Source organism: Juglans regia, chromosome 2 (assembly GCF_001411555.2).
Source record: "Juglans regia cultivar Chandler chromosome 2, Walnut 2.0, whole genome shotgun sequence".
Classification (NCBI taxonomy): domain Eukaryota; kingdom Viridiplantae; phylum Streptophyta; class Magnoliopsida; order Fagales; family Juglandaceae; genus Juglans; species Juglans regia.
Window position 1 is genome coordinate 32,063,302 of NC_049902.1, and position 22,688 is coordinate 32,085,989.

The 22,688-nt window shown below is 33.0% G+C and overlaps 3 protein-coding genes and 1 non-coding gene across 4 annotated transcripts; all 4 read left to right on the forward strand.

The window, feature by feature from the left end:
• Window positions 1-1,405: 1,405 nt before the first annotated feature.
• Window positions 1,406-3,023, forward strand: LOC109010588 (geraniol 8-hydroxylase-like). The gene is made up of 2 exons (XM_018991469.2): window positions 1,406-2,302; window positions 2,394-3,023. Exons 1-2 carry the CDS (start codon window positions 1,406-1,408, stop codon window positions 3,021-3,023), a joined length of 1,527 nt encoding a protein of 508 aa, XP_018847014.2.
• Window positions 3,024-5,299: 2,276 nt separating this feature from the next.
• Window positions 5,300-7,535, forward strand: LOC108999510 (geraniol 8-hydroxylase-like). The gene is made up of 2 exons (XM_018976414.2): window positions 5,300-6,205; window positions 6,866-7,535. Exons 1-2 carry the CDS (start codon window positions 5,315-5,317, stop codon window positions 7,469-7,471), a joined length of 1,497 nt encoding a protein of 498 aa, XP_018831959.2. The 5' UTR covers window positions 5,300-5,314; the 3' UTR covers window positions 7,472-7,535.
• A 4,557-nt stretch (window positions 7,536-12,092) lies between these two features.
• On the forward strand, window positions 12,093-12,166 carry TRNAV-AAC. Its single transcript has one exon. It is a non-coding gene; the product is annotated as a tRNA-Val (tRNA).
• A 3,889-nt stretch (window positions 12,167-16,055) lies between these two features.
• On the forward strand, window positions 16,056-17,509 carry LOC109010816 (growth-regulating factor 7-like). The gene is made up of 3 exons (XM_018991736.2): window positions 16,056-16,374; window positions 16,475-16,771; window positions 16,933-17,509. Exons 1-3 carry the CDS (start codon window positions 16,092-16,094, stop codon window positions 17,268-17,270), a joined length of 918 nt encoding a protein of 305 aa, XP_018847281.1. The 5' UTR covers window positions 16,056-16,091; the 3' UTR covers window positions 17,271-17,509.
• The last annotated feature ends 5,179 nt before the right edge of the window (window positions 17,510-22,688 follow it).

The window sequence follows — 22,688 nt, forward strand, 5'->3', positions numbered from 1 at the left end:
ACATGAAGACAAACTTCTTTATACTATGGGAGAAAATGATTAAAAGAGTGAAAAAAACAACATTTGGAGCTTGTTGCTGTAGTATTGAGAAAATTCTGGCTTAGATGTACTCAGCAAGGGTTAGAAGAGTATCAGATAGTTCAAAGGACGACAATGAACACAAACAGACCAAAGGCAAGGGTTAGAAGGAGAATGTATGTACCAGAATTAAAAGCAATTGTGTATATTTCTCACATTGTATTATTCTGTGTACAGCCTAGATTTGGACAACCTTGGAGTTGGAATTGCAACTGCTGGATTCTTCTTCTTGGTAATGACACCGAAAGTGTATGAAACATCAATCTCTGAACCCTGTGGTAACTTCCACTTGAAGGAATGCAAAAATGAAGTTAAGATGTAATTGAGTGTCCTGTCCCTGGTATAATCTCGCACACACTCTTCTTCCTTACTCAAATAAAAAAATACTTAAAATTGTTGCAAGAATAAACAAACAGATAGGCATCGTTTGAATTCAAAATCTATCTTAACTCATCATTATAATTTTTTTAAATTTTCACGTAAAATATAATAAATAATTCAACTTTTTCAAAACTCAAAGCACTTTTCTTAAATTTTCACGCAAAATATAATAAACAATTCAACTTTTATTCTACTATTCGTGAATCATCTCAACTCATCTTTAAATTCAAACTACTCCTAAATTGGATGGCGGCCAATCCATCCCGAACTTGTGGTTAATTCAAGCCTTCACTTTCATAAATATTTTTCTATGCAATGATGACCGACTTACACAATATGATAAGAATAATGTTAAGTGCAACATCTAAATAGATAAATTTTATATGAATCTTTTGTAAAAATATAAATCTCACTAATAAATTTTTTTTTTTTTTTTTAAGATAAGATCTACCTCTTTTTATAAAAACTTACACAGAATTTATCTATTTAAAGTTTGCACAAATCGTTTTCCACATGATACATAAATCGTCCACTACCACCATCCACTACCACTAAGATTAAAAAAGATATATATATATATACACACCCATAATTATTTTATAGTTTATCGATTTTTTGATGAAATTAATATTATATCTTAAATTTATTTTAATAAAAACGTGTAAATTGACAACTATTTTGTCTATATCCTTTAATTTCACTTGAAAAACTTCTGCGTAAAAAAGAAATCTCTAGAAAGGAAAGCAAGAAGTACTGTAGCAATAATTTTACATTCGACTTTGGAGCTAATGATTAAAGTCTGTCATTTTTTGTAATAAAAGTATGTAAATAAATAAAGCTAACCTGTACTGATCATTGCACTAATTCCTTTTATATACAGGACTTGTTGATGCCATTCGCTGCAAACTGCAGACTAAAATATTGCTTAGTTCAAACGCCGACAACAATGGAGACCTTGACTACTTTTCTTCTTTTGATCTCTTCGGTCTGCTTGATATGTAGCCAGGCCCATCTTCACCTCCGAAGCTGGTTTTTCAACAAGAGAAAGCTTCCTCCCGGCCCAACTGGCCTTCCCATGATCGGGAACCTCCTTGCAATCGGTGATACGCCCCACGAGTCCTTAGCCAAGTTGGCCAAGAAGCACGGCCCCCTCATGACCGTACGACTCGGGTTCGTCACAACGGTGGTTGCTTCTTCAGCAGAAATGGCGAGGGAAATCCTCCAGAAGAATGACCAAGCATTTCTAGGGAGAGCCATGCCAGATGCTGTAGCCGCGGAGGCTAACTTCGAGCTGTCAATGGTATGGCTACAGGGGGATAAAAAGTGGATAAGCCTTAGAAAAATATGTAATAGCCAGATGTTCACAACACAGAGACTTGACGCGCTGCAAGGCCTGCGACACCAAATGATGGATACTTTGGTCCGAAAAGTGGTTGAAGCCAGTGAAACTGGGGAAGCCATTAATATTGGGAGGTTAGTGTTTGGAACCACGTTAAGTTTGTTGTCCAACACCATGTTCTCAGTGGACTTAATTGATAAAAAATCAAATAGTATTCAAGAACTAAAGGAGCATGTTGGGACGATATTGGAACTTCTGGGGAAGCCTAATGTTTCAGACTTTTTCCCTTTGCTAAAGCCATTCGATCTACAAGGCATCAGGCGGACTATTAAGGTACCTTACGATCGATTGCATGCGTTGCTTGATGAGGTGATTGATCGACGTTTGAAATGCAGAACCTCTGCATCACCGAGGTGTAACGACTTTTTGGATGTCCTCCTTGACCATGGCGAAGAACATGGCCCTAAGGAATTTAACCGCGAGGATATCAAGATTTTGCTAACGGTGATCTCTCTCTCTCTCTCTCTCTCTCTCTCTGGAATCCATATTTGTTTCATTTACATCGATCATCACGTACAGTTTATATATTTATCAGGACATGTTCATTGGAGGAACTGGTGCAACTACCACTATAGTGGAATGGGCAATGGCTGAGCTGCTTCGCAATCCAGGAATGATGGCCAAGGCAAAACAAGAACTTGCTAAAACAATCGGATCAGGACGTCGAACCATTCAAGAGAAAGATATCTTACGACTTCCTTATCTACAATCAGTCTTGAAAGAAACGATGCGGCTTCATCCAACAGCACCTTTGCTGCTGGCTCATCGTGCTTTGATCGATGTACAAGTTTGTGGATACACCATTCCAAAGCACACTCCGGTGATCGTGAATGCATGGGCAACAGCCCGAGACCCCATGTGTTGGGACAAGCCAAAAGAGTTCATACCAGAGAGGTTCATGGCTGGCGGCTCTGCAGAAGTGGATTACAGGGGCACAAACTTCTCGTTCATCCCGTTTGGTTCTGGGCGGCGGATTTGCCCAGGTTTGGCTCTTGGGGTACGAATGCTTAGCTTGTTGCTCGCTTCTCTGATTCATCTCTTCGATTGGAAGCTCCCTGATGGAATGGCATCTGAAGAGATTGACATGAGAGCCAAATTTGGAATTGCAATGCAGAACCCGCTGGTTGTCATTCCCCACTTGGTTGTGGCCAAAGCTAATGAATAATTATTTTCAAGTCGCATGTCGTCAACATATTTATGAACAGTCATGTATGACATGTAGTGCACTGATGTTCTCATGATCATATAAGAAGAGAGAGTTTGAATTTAAAAATATATTCTAGTAGTTAATTTAATATAGGATTGGAGTGAGTGAGACTTTATAAGAAACTTCAATCAATGAAGATTTTAAATTAAAATAAATTTTAATGACCGATTTTTAAATTTTAAAATAAGTTTAACTCGTTTAATGCTAAATGAGAATTGTTACAAACACAAAAAAATTATATAAAAATAAACTCACAAACTGTCGTAGTTTCATGTGATCTGTTAGGTCTATTTTACAACTTTATAATATGATGTACTACATTAAACTATATCAATTTATAAATTTATTTTTGTGTAATTTTTTTATGATTAAAATATTTCTCGTATTAAATGCGATATAATCTAATTATTGAACTTAATTAAAATTCTTAATCAATTTTAATAATTTATCGTTAGGCCCATTAAAAATAATTTAGATAAAATAAAAATGATCAATATTCTAACTTTAAAATCATTGGGTCGGATTGTTACCGTCTTTATAAAGCGTGGTGCTGTACGTGGATGGAGCTCTTTGTATTTATAAGCCACATAAGGGTTTCTAGAACCTTTTAATTTGGTTGGTCTAAATTATGTATTAAACTCGATGGGCTATTATAATTTTTTAAGTTTTTTATTTGGGTAGGGTCTAAGCTATATATAATGAAAAAATTTTATACATCATATTATTATTTTATTTTTATTTTACTATTAAAGATGTGACACATATATCACTACCATTAGATGATATAAACTCAAATTGAAGATAAGATGTTATTATAGTCACGATAAGATCGATAAAAGAAATCAGTACATCCGATTATGGCCTTCTACCTTTTTTTATATACCTTTTTTTTATATATGTATTATATAAAAAAAAAAAAAATGACCACTAAAAACGTAATAAAAACCAGGAAAATTTGACTCCAATAAACACGAGTAGCTTTGTTCAAGTTCTCATGTTTAATGTGCTTCATTTCTATATATGGAGGAATAGTTTTCTTCTTGTCTACAAAGTACTTAATTTGTTAATTAGAGCAGTAGCATTCGGTGATGGACAACAAATTATAGCTATGGCCATCGAACATATATAATTAGATATGGCCACCGATCGAACATATATTGTAGAAAGATGAATCACCCTTAATAGAATTAAAGATGATCAGTACTGGTGTTAGGGCCACCGAAAATTCTACACCGCCTACTTAATAGTGTAATTTCTTTTCTTTTTCCTATTTTTTCAAACATTTTTTAAACTCATTTAAACATTTTAAAAATAATAAAATTATTAGAAAATATTTCTTTAATCATTAAGTAAAAAATAAATTAATTACTTTATATTTAATTATTCATTTGACACCCTCACACTGCAAAACAAATTTATTAGGCCATAAAAAGTAATTAATATATATATATATATATACTTTATATTTAAAACATATGATCAAACAAATGTTCATGTTTAAGATTTAAATTTTATATTATAAATTATAATATAACATTATTTCATATATAATTATATATACTATAAAAAATATTATATATAGTATTAAAAATTAATTAAAAAACATATATATATATACGAGCTGGTCCGGTGCCCAAAAACTGAAATCTGGGCATCGGACCCGGTTTTGACCGGTTTTTAAAATAGAAAAATCGGTCCCAAACTGAACCGGTCTTGAATTGGACCGAACCAATCGGTCCAGGCCACTTTTTCGATTTATTTTTATAACTCTAGTTATCGTTATTAAATGAGCTCTGCTGCTCATCATTTCTACATTTCATATTTTTTTTATTCTTTTTATTCTTTTTAAATTAAGGAGACGTTTGGATTCGAAGATGAGTTGAGATGAGTTAAGATGGATTGTGAATAGTAGTGAGATGAGTTGTGAATAGTAGTGAGATTTGTGAGTTAAAATTGCTGAATAGTAGTGAGATGAGTTGAGATGAGCTGTGATTACAAACGTCTCCTAATTAAACTTTTCTACTCATTATTCATACACTATATATTTAATAAGAGAAAAAAATTAAAAAGAATAAAAATAAGTTTAATATATATAGTTATTATGAATAAAAAATTTCTTATTAAATTATTAATCTCGATCATCCCTTACTTTCTAGCAACAAGACAAAAAACCTCGTCCTTATAATAGACCTGATTTCTTCATTGTTTGTTATTTCTCTTTTACGATCAGAATATCAAATCTAGGAAAGATGGATTTGTCCAACACTTTGCTATGTATTTGCATCACCTGGGTCATCATCCAAGCCTTTCGCATAGTTCGAAGCAGAACTGCAACTCCGAAAAAGCTTCCACCAGGTCCAAAACCATATCCAATAATCGGAAACCTCTTCGATATGGGTGACAAATCCCACAAGTCCCTGGCCATGCTTGCCCAGATTTATGGCCCCATCATGTGCCTAAAGTTAGGCCAAGTAACAACAATAATCATTTCGTCGGCACAAATGGCAAAAGAAGTCCTTCGAACGCATGACCAACAGCTGTCCAGCCGCACAATCCCGGACGCACTCCGAGCCCACAAACACGACGAGTTGGGGATGGCATGGATGCCAGTTTCGACCCAGTGGAGGAACCTTCGCAGAATCTGCAATGGCCAGCTATTCTCCAACAGAGCACTCAATGACAACCAAGATGTCCGGCGGATGAAACTGCAAGAGCTCCTTGCCGAGACTCATCAAAGCAGCCTAACCGGCGAGGCAATAGATATTGGCAAGGTGGCTATCAAGACTACGCTTAACCTGTTATCAAACACAGTATTTTCGTTGGATTTGGCCAATTCAGATTCTGACATGGCTGGAGAGTTTAAGGAGATTGTAGGGGATATCATGAGGGAGGTAGGGAAACCCAACTTGGCAGATTATTTTCCTCTGCTTAAGAAAATCGATCCCCAAGGTGCAAGGAGGGGCTTGACAGTTCACTTTTCAAAGCTAATAGACATCTTTGATCGCTTAATTAGCCAGAGGTTGCAGTTGAGGAAAGTGTCTGGTTATGTCACGAAAAGTGATATGTTAGATAACCTTCTCAATATCAGTGATGACAACAGTACGGAGTTGGACAAAACTACGATAGAAAGCTTGTTCGTGGTATGGACGACCATTATTACTCTTTCTTTTTCTCTATCGTGATTCTTCTTTTCTTTTCTCTCTCCTCATATTGTTTACTTGGATTTTCAAGATTTTTTTTTTTTTTTTTTTTTTTGCATGTTAACTTCAAATTTAAATTGAACAATGTTTATACCTACCTCGAGTCATATAATAACTTTTTTGACATAAATCATACTATACAAAAAGAAATAATATTTGTAGTGTTCTAACATGTGTAAGTTTGTACAGTTCTTTTGAAAAAATGTGAGAATTATATTTTTAAAAAAAGTATACAAAATTTTTATAACTTAAAACTGTATATTACATTACTCTTATACTTGTTGATAGGTATTCAATCAATAAAAATCATATCATTTTAAATTTTTTTTAAATGTGTATCCGATTGATTAGGCCTTATTTGGTTACACAAATGAAATAAAAATTGAATAAAATATTATTAGAATATTATTTTTATTTTAAGATTTGAAAAAATTAAATTTTTTTATGATATTTTATGTGAAACTTTAAAAAAATTATAATTAATAAATAAAATAAGATGAGATGGATTAAAATAAATTGTGTAGAAGCTCTAAAACTAGCATCTTCATCCATCGTAATATGGAAAGAAGATTTTTAAACTTTTTTGGTGTTTTGGATTAGGACCTATTTGTTGCGGGCACCGAGACAACTGCAACCACAGTAGAATGGGCAATGGTAGAACTATTTCAAAACCCAGAGGCGTTGTCGAAAGCCAAAGAAGAGCTGAAGCAGGTAATTGAGAAAGGCAACCCAATAGAGGAATCGGATATTGCACGGTTACCTTACTTACAAGCCATAGTCAAAGAAACGTTCAGATTGCACCCAGCAATTCCATTTTTACTACCCAGAAAAGCTGATGCAGACGTAGAAATCAACGGCTATGTTATCCCAGAGGGTGCACAATTGCTAGTGAATGCATGGGCCATAGGCCGAGACCCGAGCTTATGGGAAAATGCAAGTTCATTTATGCCAGAGAGGTTCTTGGGATCTGATATTGATGTTAAAGGTCGGAACTTTGAGCTTATACCATTTGGTGGTGGAAGAAGAATATGTCCTGGTTATCCTTTGGCGACGAGAATGCTACACTTGATGTTAGGTTCTCTTATTCACAACTTCGATTGGAAGCTTGAAGATGGAGTGAAAATCGAGGATGTGAGCATGGAAAATAAGATTTCCTTAACATCACAGATTGCTCACCCACTTAGAGCTATCCCTATTCCAGTCTAAGGTTTGTAGCAATGAATATATGTATGTGGTGACTTGTGTTTTTATTTTGTTTGCTTTATTTGTATTTGAGGTATTCTTATCATTATTATAATTATAATACTGTTATTATTATTATTATTATTATTATTATTATTATTATTATTATTAATGAATAAAAGCTGAGCTTTGGCTTTAATTAGAAGAGGGACTTCTTTGGAAGAAGAAATATATCGCTTACAAAATTGAAGCGTGAAATTCAATTCATAATTAGCCTCACAAACCACACACTATTTTTTTTATTATTATTATTATTTATTAAATATGTGATATATAGATGATGAGTAAAATATTTTAATTATTTTAAAAAGAATAAAATTAAAAAAATAATAAAAAATATAATATGTAATATGTGAGATTTATAAATAGAAAAGCTCGAATAAATGGGTAAGTTTTATACACCGACCCTATATACTTTCCCATTGCTGGGGACATCTCCGGTACGGTGTTGTCCTATTGCGAATGCAAGAGGCAATACATTACTCCAGCTCTACAAAATCTGAAAAAATTAAAAGATAGCACATGATAACCTAACTAGGCTTCAAACCTCAATGAGCTGGGCGCTTTAATTTCGCACGAGTAGTTGGTCAGAACAAATTAATTCAGATTAACTATATTGCATCCTAAATTAAAATAATTTGGTGTTGAATCGAGTGAGAGTTTTGATGCGTTTGTTTTCAATTTTTCAAGAAAAATTGATATGATTTTTTTTTAAAATATTATTATTACGAAAGCAGTGATTTTAACAACATTACCGAGATAAGTAGTTTAAAAATTTTCATTACAGATAAACAATTAAAATGGAAAATTTGATGATCAGATGGTATATGATCCGTTTCCTAAATAGAAAATTTGTATTCGAAACTTTCTGTAAATAACGTATTTCACACCACCAATCATACGGATAAATTGCAATAATGAAGAGACGGCTCTGGTCGTCCTCAGAAAACTCTGATACTTAAGTCAGTAACCATATAAGGATAAGTGTATATGAAAATGAAGATAAAAACGTTTGTTACCTCTATCAAATTATTTATAGAAGGATATGGCGTGATGGTGACTAACTCTGATCACCAATCCCGTGTACTTATCCTTCATGATTTCTTATTAACTAGAGAAGATATTTCTTGTTTCGTAAGAATTATCTTACTCAAGATAATTGTATCTAACCGTGGACCTTATCTCTAACTAGCTCTTTGGAGTTATATATCTAGTCTCATGATTGTGGTTAGGAGCCCCCTAACCCTAAGTATTGGCCTAGCCTTCGTGGCCTTACTAATGAGCTTAGTTTTAGTTGCGTTTGGATGTTGAGATGAGTTGAATTTTTTATGAATAGTAATGAGCTGAGATTATTGAATGAGTTTGGTGTGGTCCACTTAAGATGAGTTTAAAATGTGTTTGGATGTTAATATGAGTTTAGATATATTTATGAAAAGTTGTAAAATAAATTAGTCCCACCATTATTCGGCTACTGTTCACATGACAGTAAAAATAGTTATCTTCTGGCGTCAAACACAGCACTTGAGATAGAGAGTGATCAATAGGTCCCACAAATTAAAGAGAAATAAAGAGAGTGTCGGGCAAATAAAGAGAAAAAAGATAGAGAAATAAAGAGAGTGTCTGTGGATCCCACGAATTAAAAAGAAAGAGAGAGAGAAGCAGAGAGAAGATGTCAATGGATCCTATTATTTTTTGAGAGAAAAAAAAAATAAAAAGAGAATGTGGATCTCACAAAGTCTGAACTGAAAGTAGTTTAAAATAAAGACTAGAGTGTGTTTAAATGTCAAAAGTATTCTAAAAATAAACTCATCTAAAATAAATTTAACATCCAAACGAAATCTTAAAAGATTGGCCTGAAGCCCAAATGTCCTCCAAAACCTTCCAACCCTTAAAAAAACAAAAACAAAAAATAAAAAACGAGTACAACAAATACTGGCTTACGGAATAGAGTGGTAATAGAAGGCCCGTGCGCTGTCTTCGAATAGTATGATACGAAGTGGTCATATGCTTATAACTCAATCACATTTTATTTACCATTCTTAGAGTATTAATAGTGGTTTATACATCTTTATATGCAAAATTATCTTTTTTGAAGAATAATTTCGCATATAAAAAAAAACTCTCATATTGATTTATGCATATTTGAACTAAATAATAATAAAATATTATTTTTTTTTATTTTTTATTTATTTGCTAAAATTATTTTTTTATATATATTTTACAATTAACATCTACTTTGTATTATCAACTTTATCAACTTAATACAAATTTTATGTATCAAAATCATCTTAATATAAATTCTACAAAATTGATTTTAATGGGTAGGAGATAGAAATAAATAGTAAAATAATGTTTGAAGAATGAATAGTGATTCTTCAAATTTGAAGAATCACTATTTATAACTATGCAAAAATTTAGAAATGCATAAATTAATGTAGATGAATTTAAAAACATATTCTTTAAATTTAAAGATGAAGATGGAGATGGAAAAGCCACTACCAATGCTAGAGTGGTTTGGATTCAGAAATGAGTTGAGATTGGTTGAAATGGTTTATGAATAGTAGAATAAAAGTTGAATTATTTATTATTTTGTGTGAAAATTTAGAAAAATTGTTTTAAAATTTAAAAAAATTGAACTGTTTATTATATTTTATGTAAAAATTTAAAAAAATTATAATGATAAGATGAAATGAATTGAGGTAAGTTGAGATGAATTATGAATACAAATGAGATCTTAATAAAATAATATTTTTTAAATATTTAAAAACATCAAATCAAAATAAAAGGCAAACTAAAATTTTAAAAAATATATTATTTTAATCTATAATAGTAAATAAATTGCTAACAAGTTGTTAGTCTATCATTTTTGTTTATTATGTCATCATAAAAAATAAAAAATAAAATAAAATAAAAAATAGAAGAAGAAGAAGGAGGAGGTAATCATCACTATTACAGGAAAGTCAGGACTAGAAAAATAAGGAAATTCTCTAAACTAGATCACAAAATAAGAAAGCAATCTATCAATGTGTTGTCGAATGGAAAATCTGCATGTGATCGGAAAGTTCCAGTCTGCAAGGGATTTCTTTGTCAATGCTTTATCCGAATATCTTTGGGCCATGTTTCGTGATAAAATTTCTCTCAATTCATTTTATCTCATATGATTCTATTATTATAAATTTTTTTAATTTTTATATAAAATATAATAATTAATTTAATTTTTTTAAATCTTAAAATAATAATATTATTAAAAAATAATTTTTAGATAATATTTTATTCACACCATCTAAAATTATTTGATCTCAATTCATTTCATTATCCAAACGAACCAATAAAAAATACTACTTTGTCTCGTTAATATTACTGCTAACAGTTACTATTTGAATATTTTTATTTTTATTTTTATTTTTCTATGTAGTGATTTAGAAATAGACTATTAATAATATTATATATTTTTTTAAATTTTTACTTAATAACTAAAAATGTTAAAAAAATATTTAAAACAAAATAAATAAATAAAAAAGCACCAACGGTACGCCCAGCCTACTAGCACCTTACACTAGTGGTGCTACCACGTGGAAGTGTTTCCAACCCCTTCCCTATTTCAATCCAATAATTTATTGGGTCTATAATTTTTTTTAAACTCAAATTATAATATAATTGAATATAATATAATTTTAAAAAAAATATAAATTCATTAGAATTGTATTTTAGATTATCTCGATCTTATTGGCTAATTTTATATAGAAGGTAAAGTCAATATAATAATCATACTTAAGTAAGGTATGACTTAAGGAGTTTGCACCTCCTCAACCTGTCTTGGCAACGCCCACTTTCCTTTTGCCAGGTGAATGGTAATTATAACTTCTCCCACATACTTCCTGATAGTTAGGTGTTAGTGATGATTTAAAGCAGCTAACAGGTCGGCATATGCCACCCCTAACAACCTTTGTCGGTTTCTCATTAGTCTTGGGCCGGGCCAAACAGGTCTCTCACTTAGCGAGACAAGCCCATCAAAGGCCATCATCTTCGCTTTGCCAGACCAATGGGCCTTCCTTTAGATTGTGGGATCTCAAACTCTTGAATTGGACCTTTTTACCCTCTCCACAAACTTTTCACAGTAAACAGAAACGGCAGAGAGAATTAACAGTAGGATTGATTTTCTTTTCTTTTTCTGACCGGTAGAATCAACACTAGATTTTTACGAGGGAGTGATATGGAAAAAAGAAAACTAACCTGTATATCGACGGGAAAGAAGCCGTAGAAGTAAGTCTAGGATTTTCTTGCAAGGCTCAGTGTCATGCCAGTTCTTCAACATATCAGCCTCTGAGAGAAGATGTCGCTACAAATTGTGTTGGCTTTTTTGACAAGGCTATGGATACAATAAAATATGGCTGGACTTCCAACAGGAAGATTTTAAACCAAAGCTGCAACTCCTGAATTGCTTAAACGAGGAAAAAAAAATACTTTCAGATTATTATACTGGCGAGATTCTGGTTCTGCAGTCTCGTAAAACCCCGGCCTGAGGAACCCAGTGCTTTTCATTTCTGCTTTCAAGTATAACTTATCAGAGGCCACGTAATCAGTTGGTGTCGTGGTGTAGTTGGTTATCACGTCAGTCTAACACACTGAAGGTCTCCGGTTCGAGTCCGGGCGACGCCATTTCACATTGAATTTTTTTGTTTTTTCTTTCTTATATTATTTCACAGCCGGAGTGATCAAATGAATCATACTCGTTAGTCGTTTCTCGATCGTTTCGTTGTTCAATCTAATTACCGATGCATATATAGGCAGATTAAGATAGGCCCAAAGCTTCTGCAGTTGATCTCTAGTTTTCACACAAGGGACAGACCCCTTGTAAGGTATAAAAAAATAAATTTAAAAATTTAATTAGTTTGATGTGATATATTAAATTGTAAAATTATATTTATTATAAAATAGATCCAACATATCATATAAAATTATATCAATTTATATATTTATATATTGTATCATCTATCAGTCGAATTAGGTTAATTTGACGTTGGAGTATATGATACATGGACACAGCCACAGGCCCACAAAGTTAGTGCCGCTTCGAAGGGGGTCAAATGTTTCAGGTTTGTTTCTGGCTATAGTTACTCGTGGTATGGCCTGAAATAATGATCAGGGATATGGTTTTAGTGAAGTTTGCTAAGTTATATAAGCTATAAAATGAATTCCCTCGTTAGTAGAGATTATGATATGTTTATTTTTTTTTTGTAGGCACTGTAAAAATTATATTCTCCCTTACATCTTTAGCCACATCTATCATATATATAAATATATATATATATATATATTTATATACTAGTTAGGGCAACGTGCGCTGCACGTGTGCCCAGTTGTCTACCATTAAATGTTGCGAGATATATAATAGACAATAAAATATGACCAACTTCAGATAGAATCATCGTGTAAAACAAATCATCATATTATCACAAGCAGCATATGAGTAAGGATTTTTAACTAATTTCCATTTTTATCTCATATTATAAACCCTAATATCAATGATTATATCCAATAGTGAGAATCTTGGATCTTGTTAGGCAGTAAACTCAAGAATTGAATGCACTTAAATGAAATGTAACATCCATAAGCAAATTAAGATTATTTCTTTTACTAAAAATAAAATATTGTTTGGTTAAGCTTACCAAAATCTCCTATTTTAAAGACTAATGTTTCTATAATATTAAAAAATAATATTCTAACAATATTTTATTTAACTTTTCATTTTCATTTCAACTAATCTCATCTCAATTAGGATCTAACCTATCAAAAAAAAAATCCTCAGTATCCAAACTCACCTAAACGGCAAAAGAGCAAAAACATAAGAGAACCGAATTTGATGAGAAAAACAGGAAAAAAGAGAGAGAGAAATTGATAAGAACACTGTTCATCCCTTACTTATTTTCAAATAAAAGTCTATTTGAAAATAGATTTTATTCCAAAATTTTCATATCATATCTCATCTCTTTTTTAAACATAACTGAAATACAAAACTTTTAAAATAATCATTACAACTTTCTCAAAATTTCAAATTTCAAATAAAACATAATTTATCTTTTTAAATTTTAAAACAAAAATAATATTATAAAATTAAAATCTAAGTGTCTTATACTATTTTAATTTTATAATATTTTTTATTTAACTCTTTCTCTCTTTCAATTATTTTTTATAAAATTTCATCTCATCTAACTCTCTCCAACATTATATAAATTTTTAGAGAAGGAAAAAATTAAAAATGTTCTAATATATATTAACATATTCTAGACCATATTATTTAACACTACAAATAATGTTAAATTATTGCGTTAGTTCAAAGGCAATTTAGCTCTTAATTTAAGAATGCAAACTAGATCATCTTAATTTACTTCAAAAGTTTTCATAACTCTTTTTAATATTATTAAAACAGAAACACTATAAGAAATAATAACAATGAAAAATATTAATTTATTTAACATTTTCACACTTGGCTAAATAAAATAGTAATAATGACATATTATATTTTTAAATTATTAAGAAGTTATAATTTATTTCCTTATGAAAATTTGTAATTATACTAACCAACCTATTATTATTACTCTTAATAATTATAGTTGAATGCGCATGTTGTATATTTGTTATTTCCAAAATAAATATATAATGTGTCAGTTTTAAAATTCAAAACGATGGTGATAAGTATTAAATAATTTAATCATATATTTTATAAATTCTCATCCTTTACATTTAAAAAAAGATAATGATAGGGTTACTACCTTATTACTATCCAATTACTATTTATAGTTAATTTCAAGTTTTTTATTTTTTTATCATTTTCTTTGAAGTATTTTTTTAACATCCTTAATCGAAAAAATTAAAAAAATATATAATTTTATTAATAACACTTCCTTAACCATTAAGTAAAATAAAAAATTTAAAAAAAATCAAATATAAAAAGAGTAGTAAATGAGTAGTAGGAGAGTAGTAACCCTATCATTTTCCTTTAAAAAAAATTAAATAAACTATAGTACATTAGAAACTATAGATTTACCTCAAATAGTATAATTAATTTCAGGTTAATTAATAAACTATTCAATTTATCCAGAAATAAAAAAAAAATATTTAAGTTTATTTTTTAATAAATCATTAAACAAAAATCATTAATAAAAGGAAAAAAATAGATTTATACTGAAATGTAACAATTGAATTCAATATGTACATAATTCAAAATTAAAGGAAATAAAACACAATAAAGACAAAAAATTAAATTAAATTAAAAAAGAAAAAAAGAGAGCTGCGACTTGGATTCGTTGTGGCGGTTAACGGCAGCACGATAGGAGCTGATATTGGAAGGAGAGGAACGCCGAACGGAGGAGAAGAGAATGGGTGGGGCGGTGTTAGCCACACCCGCGTGCGGCGGCGCACTGGAGGCGACGAAGAATCGGACGGGCCGCGGCTTGGATTCACTCGTGGCGGTCAACGGCGGCAAGAGAGGGGCTGAGATTGGAAGGGTATGGATGCCGGTCGGAGGGGAAGAGAATAAGAGCGGCAGTGTCGAGCACGACGGCGTGCGACGGCGCACCGTAGCAGATGAAGAAATGGACGAGGGAGAGGGGAGGAGGTGCTCGCGCGCGGGAGAACCAAGGGTAAAATAGGAAGAATGTCAATGGCAAAATCGAGATTTTGAAATAAAATTAGGGGTAAAATTGAAAATAAAATGTTAAACGAAAATATTGTTACTAACCTATTCGCGCTTTATATATAAATAGATATTATAAGGGGGTGTGGGGGGGTTGGATATGTCTGGGCCTCTGGCCATTAGATTCTTGACATCATATATTAATAACTTAATAAATTTTGTGGTCTCGCGTTTAATTGAAGATATAAATTAGATTTTATTAATCTTATTAAATTTTAAAATTAAATAATACTAGATACCATTTCAAAATACATAAATTTTGTACACTTTTTTTAAAAAAATGGTTAAACCATCGTTAAAAGTGAACTTTTTACGTGGATTAGATTTCTCTCCAATTTTTTAAAAGAGTGGCTATGCAGAAACGCATGGGCTCCCAACAGTCTGTTTTTTTTCTTTTTTAAGTATTTTCTTAAAAATTTTAAATAATTCATAATATTATTAAAAAATATTTACTTAATTATTAAAAAAAAAAAAAAAAAAAAACCCCAACTGTCTAGAGCCCGGTTTAGCATTTCTAGTATAGATAAGTACATCCATTAATCATTAGGCAAAATCAGTACATCCTAAATTAGTATAGATCATTAATCATTAAGCAAAATCAGTACATCCTAAAGTACAGATCTATTTCCTCCGTAATTTGCTAGATGCGCCTCAAGTTGAACTGCAGAACTGAGACAAGAGAATCAGGCCCCACTTATCACTAGACACGTCAGCTATGTAGTCCTACAAAGCCTACATAGCTGACGTCATTATCATGATCTGACAACGCGCTTGCTTCTGCTGCATAATCTGACAGTCTCAGAAGACCTGACGTGTAGAGTGCAGACTCACCACTCTCACCTCAATGTCACTCTCAGTCGCTCCTTCTCCCTACATCAGTATGCGTGCATGTTGGGTAGGAGAGAGCAAGAGCACAGCAGAGCTGATGCTTGTGCTACGGCTACAAGTATCGTCCTTCAAAAGCTCTTTCTCACCGATACCCGTTATATTAGGCCGTTTGCAATCTTTGACTTGGAAAATTGGTATCTATTGCTGCTGCGCCTGCAGAGGGTCTCGTTCTTGCACACTGGTTTAGAGATTGTCCCTTTGTTTTTGGCTCTCTTCTTTGACCACTTTAATATGGAGTCAGAAGCCCCAGCTAATTTCATGCTTTCCAGTTTTCCAATTTCTGGTGACCCATTCTCTCCCATTGTTCACTTTTCTTCCGTTGCTTTGAATTCAGAAACCGCGATTTCAATCACCATATGTTTTTTCTTTTGTCTTGTCTGTAGGGTTCGGAGCAACGAGTTGGGGTGATTCTTGGGACATGAAGACCAATGAATCAACTGCAGAAAATGGGTCAGCTCCAGTTGGGTTAAATCTTGAGCTTGGACATGGGTCTGATCACCTCACAAAATCGTGTGGCTTCACCGTTCTTCAGCTGCAGGAGTTGCAACTTCAAGCACTTATCTACAAGTACATGGAAGCTGCGCTTCCGGTGCCTTATCATCTTCTTCTTCCTTTGTGGAAGAGTGTTGCTAGCTCTCTTGGTGGCCTCTACGATGCGGTTCCTTCAGGTCACACGAGCTGTAAGTATCCCAAGTCGTCTTCTTTCAGTCACGGTGATGACATTCTACATGGGCTACATGGCTTACAAGATTCTGTTCTCAATATCCCTAATCTTCTTCAATTTGCTTACTGTCCTTGAGATATGATTTGGGTTTTTTGCTTCATGATTTCCTGCCTCAAGTGTTGGGGTCTAGCCCCGTGCCTTGGGACTATAGAAGTAGCATGGATCCAGATCCAGAGCCTGGCAGGTGTAGAAGAACAGATGGGAAGAAATGGAGGTGTAGCAAGGAAGCTGCTCCACATAAAAAGTACTGCGAGAGGCATATGCAAAGAGGCCGTCAGCGTTCAAGAAAGCTTGTGGAACCATCTGGAACAACAAATACTAGTTCATGGGATGCTCATAGCTCAAGCACCAACCTCTCTATCTCCCTCTCTGTGAATAGCAGCAGCAGTAGCGGCAGCAGTACTATCTCTCCAATACTGGGTTTCTCCTCCCACGAGAGTTCTTCATGGAGGTAGCTAGGTACTCAGAGAATGATGCTTTGCAAGTGTAGGGAAGTGCAGCTTTCTGGGTATTACTTGTAACATCAGTTAGTTCGGGGATTACGGGCTTTGTCTGTCTTTGAACAAGAGTGGTAGTGGTACCAATTTTGTCATAGGTGTTGGACTGATCAACTTGAGACAAGTTTGTTTGTTCTTAAATGTTTAGGTTTTGTTTCATATAGTCCGCCCAAATGTTTATCTAGAATAATATTTTGTCAAAAATATTCTCACCGCTTATTGTTGGCAGTTCGAGAACAAGAGAAGGATAGAAATGTTGGAATTGGACAAGAATGCACATTAACATAATGTTTTAATTACTCTACCGACTACCGAGTTACCAAATCTTTAATCCAGGAAGTTAGCTGAATTTGAGGAACGTACTTGGAATGAATGATCAAATTCAAAATAGATGTTGTGGTCCAATGCTGGGAGCACCCAAAGCAAGGAAAATGGATCAATTCCTGGACCTCGATCCAGGTCCAGATTATAGATTTCAAGATTATAGATTTTCTAGGTTCAATGGGCCAAAGTCTGGACACTGATTCAATTTTTTTAGCCTTAATTTTGTCTATGATCATAAACCCTAATACTTTGCCAACAGAAGAGAAGATATGTTCAGGGTATATTATTCTCGATCGACGGGTACCCTCAGATCAGATGCGGAGAACAGAGAAAGTATTTCTCATATTTCAAATCCTCGACTAGGGAAAAGAATGAATTCTGTTAAGTACAATTATTTTTGTGCAATCTTTAGAGCATCCACATTGGTTTCATCCAACAACATTTCATCTCTAAATTTAACTAATTTTATTAACAGTTAGTCCACATTGAATCAGCCAAACCCTTTTTATCCAAAATATGATATACAGTAATTTTATCTTTTTTTTTCAAAGATAAAAAGAACTGTATCAAGTCCAAATGCGTTGTTTATTAATTTCAGCTCCTTTTTCCCGAAATTTCTTTATCTTTCTTCTTCCCTCTTTATCTCCCGCATCTCTTCTTCCCTCTTTCTCTCTCGCATCTCTTCTTTCTTTCTCTTCTTCTAGTTTTTTTTTTTTTGTTTTCTCTTCTTTCTCTTCTTCTAGTTTTTTTTTTCCCCTTCTTTCTCTTCTTTTTCTTTTTCTTCCCTCTTTCTCTCCCACGGCTAAAAAAGCTTCAATCTTTCTCTCGCGCGACTATTCTCTCCAGCACGGTACTGCGGCAGCTTCTCTCCAGCACGACAAGCAATAACACGATAAGATTCGAAACCCTAGCCTTGATTTTACTCTTGATTTTATTGTTTGGGTTTGATTTTGTTGATGTTGTTTGGGTTTGATTCGAAATCCTAGCCTTAATTTTGCTCTTGATTTTATTGTTTGGGTTTGATTCGAAACCCTAGCCTTGATTTTACTCTTGATTTTATTGTACTGCTCCTTATTTGACTCGTCTAGCTATCGTATCTCTATCTCATTTTCGTGTGTTATTTGACACGAAAATCCTAGATCAAGTGTCTCACTAACTATGTAATTTTAATTGTTGTTGTACCAGACGACACCTTTGCTGGGTTGTTTATGAGGATGAGAGGCCAATACAACCCTAACACAGGGAATTTTGGAAATTTTGCCAAGCTAAATTAGGGCAATCATGTTATTCATTTTTTTTTCCCTTGTTTGTTTGTCATATTGAAAATTTGAAACCTAATATGAGGCATGGAGGAACGAATAAGAACAAAGAAAGGGCAAAATAGAACACTGATAATTGCATATTAATAACTTGTGGAGAAAGAGAATCAATGCCTTTGATACCTTTTGTATAGTTGTCTATCTTTTTCAACCAAAACACAAGCATCTTAGGTAGGTTACATTTATGTAATATGTGTTCTGATATCCCATACTGAGAAGTGAAGAGTAGAGGTGGTATATGAGATCCCATATTACGTGAGAGGGGGAAAGTTCATGCTCTTTGTAATGAATCCAATGGGTTTCAATTGTAATATTGACTAGTCGTTTTGGATGTTACATGTGTCCTACAAAGTTATATGATGGAACTCCTAAATGATTCACCAACAAATTTCCAACTACTAGTGTAACCTCTGCTATTGTATAGATTGTCATGGTAGTGATTAAAGTATGAGGAGACATTATTGCAAGAGAAACAAGTACAAGATTGATTGACAGAAGGATGAAAATTTTTGTTTGCCCTTTACAAACTTCTTGTGCTGCCCCTTAAGCAAAATATACTGTTATTCTACATCTAATGTGAGCTTTACTCCTTTTCAAATACTTTATGGTAAACGAGTCTTTCAATAAAGAATTCTATGGAACTCCAATCATTTGGGTTATGTTCCTCTCTTCCTTTTAAAACCTAATGTGTCTAAAGGCAAGCTTGCCCTTCTTGTGGCATCAAAATAAACATGTTATATTTCATTTTCAGAAGTTGAATCTTCTCTAAACTGTTTCCAATGAGACTTTTTTGGTAATATCATTTTTGGTGGATCTCCTAGAGAACAACACCGTAGTAAGTCTTTTTGGCTGTTTTTATCTTGGGGTTGTATTTGTTTTGGAGTTGTAGCCTATGTTATTTTGTAGTTTTTTGTTATTTTGGATCACAAATATGAGTGTTTGTAAATGTGGGCAACAACTATATATGAATGTTATACTATGGACAGTGATAAAACTTTTATATTTGGATATTGATATGATATAAATTGTTCTTCATATTGTTCTCATTTTTCTTTAAAGCATTTCGTGTATGTAGTAATATTCCTTTGTTTATTGGATTGTGAAAATGAAAATGAATATAATTGTTAGAGATTATGAAAATAAAAATTAATTAAAAAATAAAAATTAATTAAAAATAAAAAAAAATATTTTATTGTCATAGAGAGTGTGATAACTAATTCAATGTAGACTTCAAATTTTGAATAATTAGTAAAAAGTGAAAAATCTACATATTCTTTAAAATTTGAAAAATAGAATGGCCAATCCAATGCTAATGCTCTTATATACTCAACTGATGTGATTGGTCAAAACAAAAAAAATGGTGTAACTAATCATATTAGTAGAGTGCAGAAAGAGTATACAAAAGTGACTGCACATAAAAATTTTGATAACGTTATCTGACTTTTATTGTGATGCAGCAGTGTCCATTGTATCAAACGGGTGGCATGCATTAAATAGATGAGAAAAGTTTGGGATCGGATGGGTGTGAAAAACATTTTCCTACCGGCCAATAAAAAAAGACATCTAGGTAATTTATTCATCACTGAAATGCACCCGCATGTATGAGAAAAGATGCCCACTCTCCCTCCCATCTTCACTCTCCCTCTGCTGCCCAGCCCTCTCCTTTTTCTCCCTCCCATCAGCGACGCTCCATGCCAACAAACCCACGCCAAAGCCCTCTCGAGCCCATCTACACTCCTCCACGCCGAAGCCTAACAGAAGACCAACACACCAACTAAGTGGCCAAAAATGAAAAAAGTGGTGGAAATACTTCACGAAATAAATGGCAACTTCTTGTAATCTGTTAAAGTTGGCCAAACAAATGAAATCAGGTAGTGGGTTAATGCAATCAAGAGAGTCCTCGAAAGAGTGAGGACTACTCTTAAGTTTCTGTATCACACATTAGGCTAGCAATTGAAGTGCTGAAAAGAGCAAGCTGGATGCTCTGATTTTTGTGTGCCTAGATGCATTTCCAAATTTAATTATTAGTTTGCTATTGAGCAAAGTTCCATGCTGAAGCCCAACAGAAGACCAAGCCGAAGACCAATGAAGGAAATCGCACAAAGTATAGACCAAATAGATTTTTTTTTTTTATCCTTTCAAACTTTGAAGATGATGTTTTGGGGCTTCCATTGGCGTCGAGTGTAGTTGGGGGAGTGAGAGGGAGAGAAAGGAGGAGAGGGCTGGCTTTTTATTTTTTGGGGGCTTCCGTCGATAGTAGAGGAGTGCAGATGGGAGGGAGAGAAATGAGAGGGCTTTAGCATGGAGGAGTGCAGATGGGCTCGAGAGGGCTTCGGCATGGGTCTGGCGTGGAGCGTCGCAGATTGGAGGGGGAGAAAGGAAAGGGCTGGGCGGGAGAGGGATAGTGAAGATGAGAGGGAGAGTGTGCGTCTTTTCTCATATATTTGGCATTTTAGTGATAAATAGATTGTATACGTGTTTATTTGTTATTAGCCGGTGAAAACACCCATCCGACCCCAACTTTTCTCTAAATAGATTCCAATAACTCTTTAAAAAGTTCAAAAGCACAATGTTATCTTTTGCTTTTTTGGCTTTTAGATTAACAGGAATGCTAAATATAGTCTAAAGTCCACAAGTCTTCCACGCTTTTTTGAAAAAAAAAAAGCAACAATATTAAAGTATAAATCTTTTATGCGAGTCTCAAATTTATCTTTTTTTTAAAAAAAAAATACTTAAGATTTGTACATTTTAATACTATAAAAATCAATTCTTTTAAATTATAATTATTATTTAAGAAATAAATATAAAATGGAGCAAATACAAGCAAGAAGTGAATTCCCGAGAAGAAGTTTGCTCTTCAAGCCTTGAAAATTCCATTTCTTTAGAAAAGATTCAAGTAGTCCTAATTCTAGTAAAGGCCGTCGTCTTACCAAATGAGTCGTTGAGAGGCTAACATTGTATAATTTTTCCTAACCATTTTATTGGATCCGAGAAGATTAAAAAAATGGGTTCAAAGTTCAAACCGACAATACTTTGCATATATACACGTTAGACCACAATGGAAGTCATTAGTGGGATATCGTACTCAACTAACCAAATCTACCCCTAAAACATCTTTCCTTAATTATCTCTCCCCCAAAATCATCTTGAACTAAGGTCCTATTTAGATATAGAAATATTTTTAATTCATCTTATCTTATCTTATTGTTATAATTTTTTTAAATTTTCATATTAAATATAATAAATAATTTAAATTTTTTTAATTTTAATATAATAATAATATTAAAAAATAATATTATAACAATATCTTATTTAACTTATCTAAAATTATTACAACTCATCTTATCATCTAAACCAACCCAAACATAAGAACCAAAATGGTCTCAATTTAGCTATTTGTCATGTTGGAGATAAAAATATGTTGAATTATTAAAGCCCATCAAAATAGGTACGAAGTGACAGAGACTCAAGTGGGGCATCAATTACATGAAGAAACTTTATATTGAGAGGAAGAGATTTTACCTTCTCCCTCTTCCTTCTTGTTTATATGAATATTGTAACAGAGAATTTCAGAAAACATAAGAGTTTGTACAAATCACCGTATGTAGTGGATTTCACCTCTCAATTCATGAATGCAAGTTTAATGTCGAACCACATATATTATTATTGTCTCATTTTATTTTCTATTTTTCTACTCCTAATCTATGGATGAGCAATCCATGTGACCATGTTG

What these genes read in the sequence shown, in the direction of transcription:
- LOC108999510 (XM_018976414.2), top strand. Translation starts at nt 5,315, where the DNA reads ATGGATTTGTCCAACACTTTGCTATGTATTTGCATCACCTGGGTCATC. An exon ending in CGATAGAAAGCTTGTTCGTG is followed by an intron (nt 6,206 to 6,865) that starts GTATGGACGACC and finishes GTTTTGGATTAG; the next exon opens with GACCTATTTGTTGCGGGCAC.
- LOC109010588 (XM_018991469.2), top strand. Translation starts at nt 1,406, where the DNA reads ATGGAGACCTTGACTACTTTTCTTCTTTTGATCTCTTCGGTCTGCTTG. An exon ending in ATATCAAGATTTTGCTAACG is followed by an intron (nt 2,303 to 2,393) that starts GTGATCTCTCTC and finishes TATATTTATCAG; the next exon opens with GACATGTTCATTGGAGGAAC.
- LOC109010816 (XM_018991736.2), top strand. Translation starts at nt 16,092, where the DNA reads ATGTTGGGTAGGAGAGAGCAAGAGCACAGCAGAGCTGATGCTTGTGCT. An exon ending in TTCCAGTTTTCCAATTTCTG is followed by an intron (nt 16,375 to 16,474) that starts GTGACCCATTCT and finishes TCTTGTCTGTAG; the next exon opens with GGTTCGGAGCAACGAGTTGG. An exon ending in TCCTTCAGGTCACACGAGCT is followed by an intron (nt 16,772 to 16,932) that starts GTAAGTATCCCA and finishes TCCTGCCTCAAG; the next exon opens with TGTTGGGGTCTAGCCCCGTG.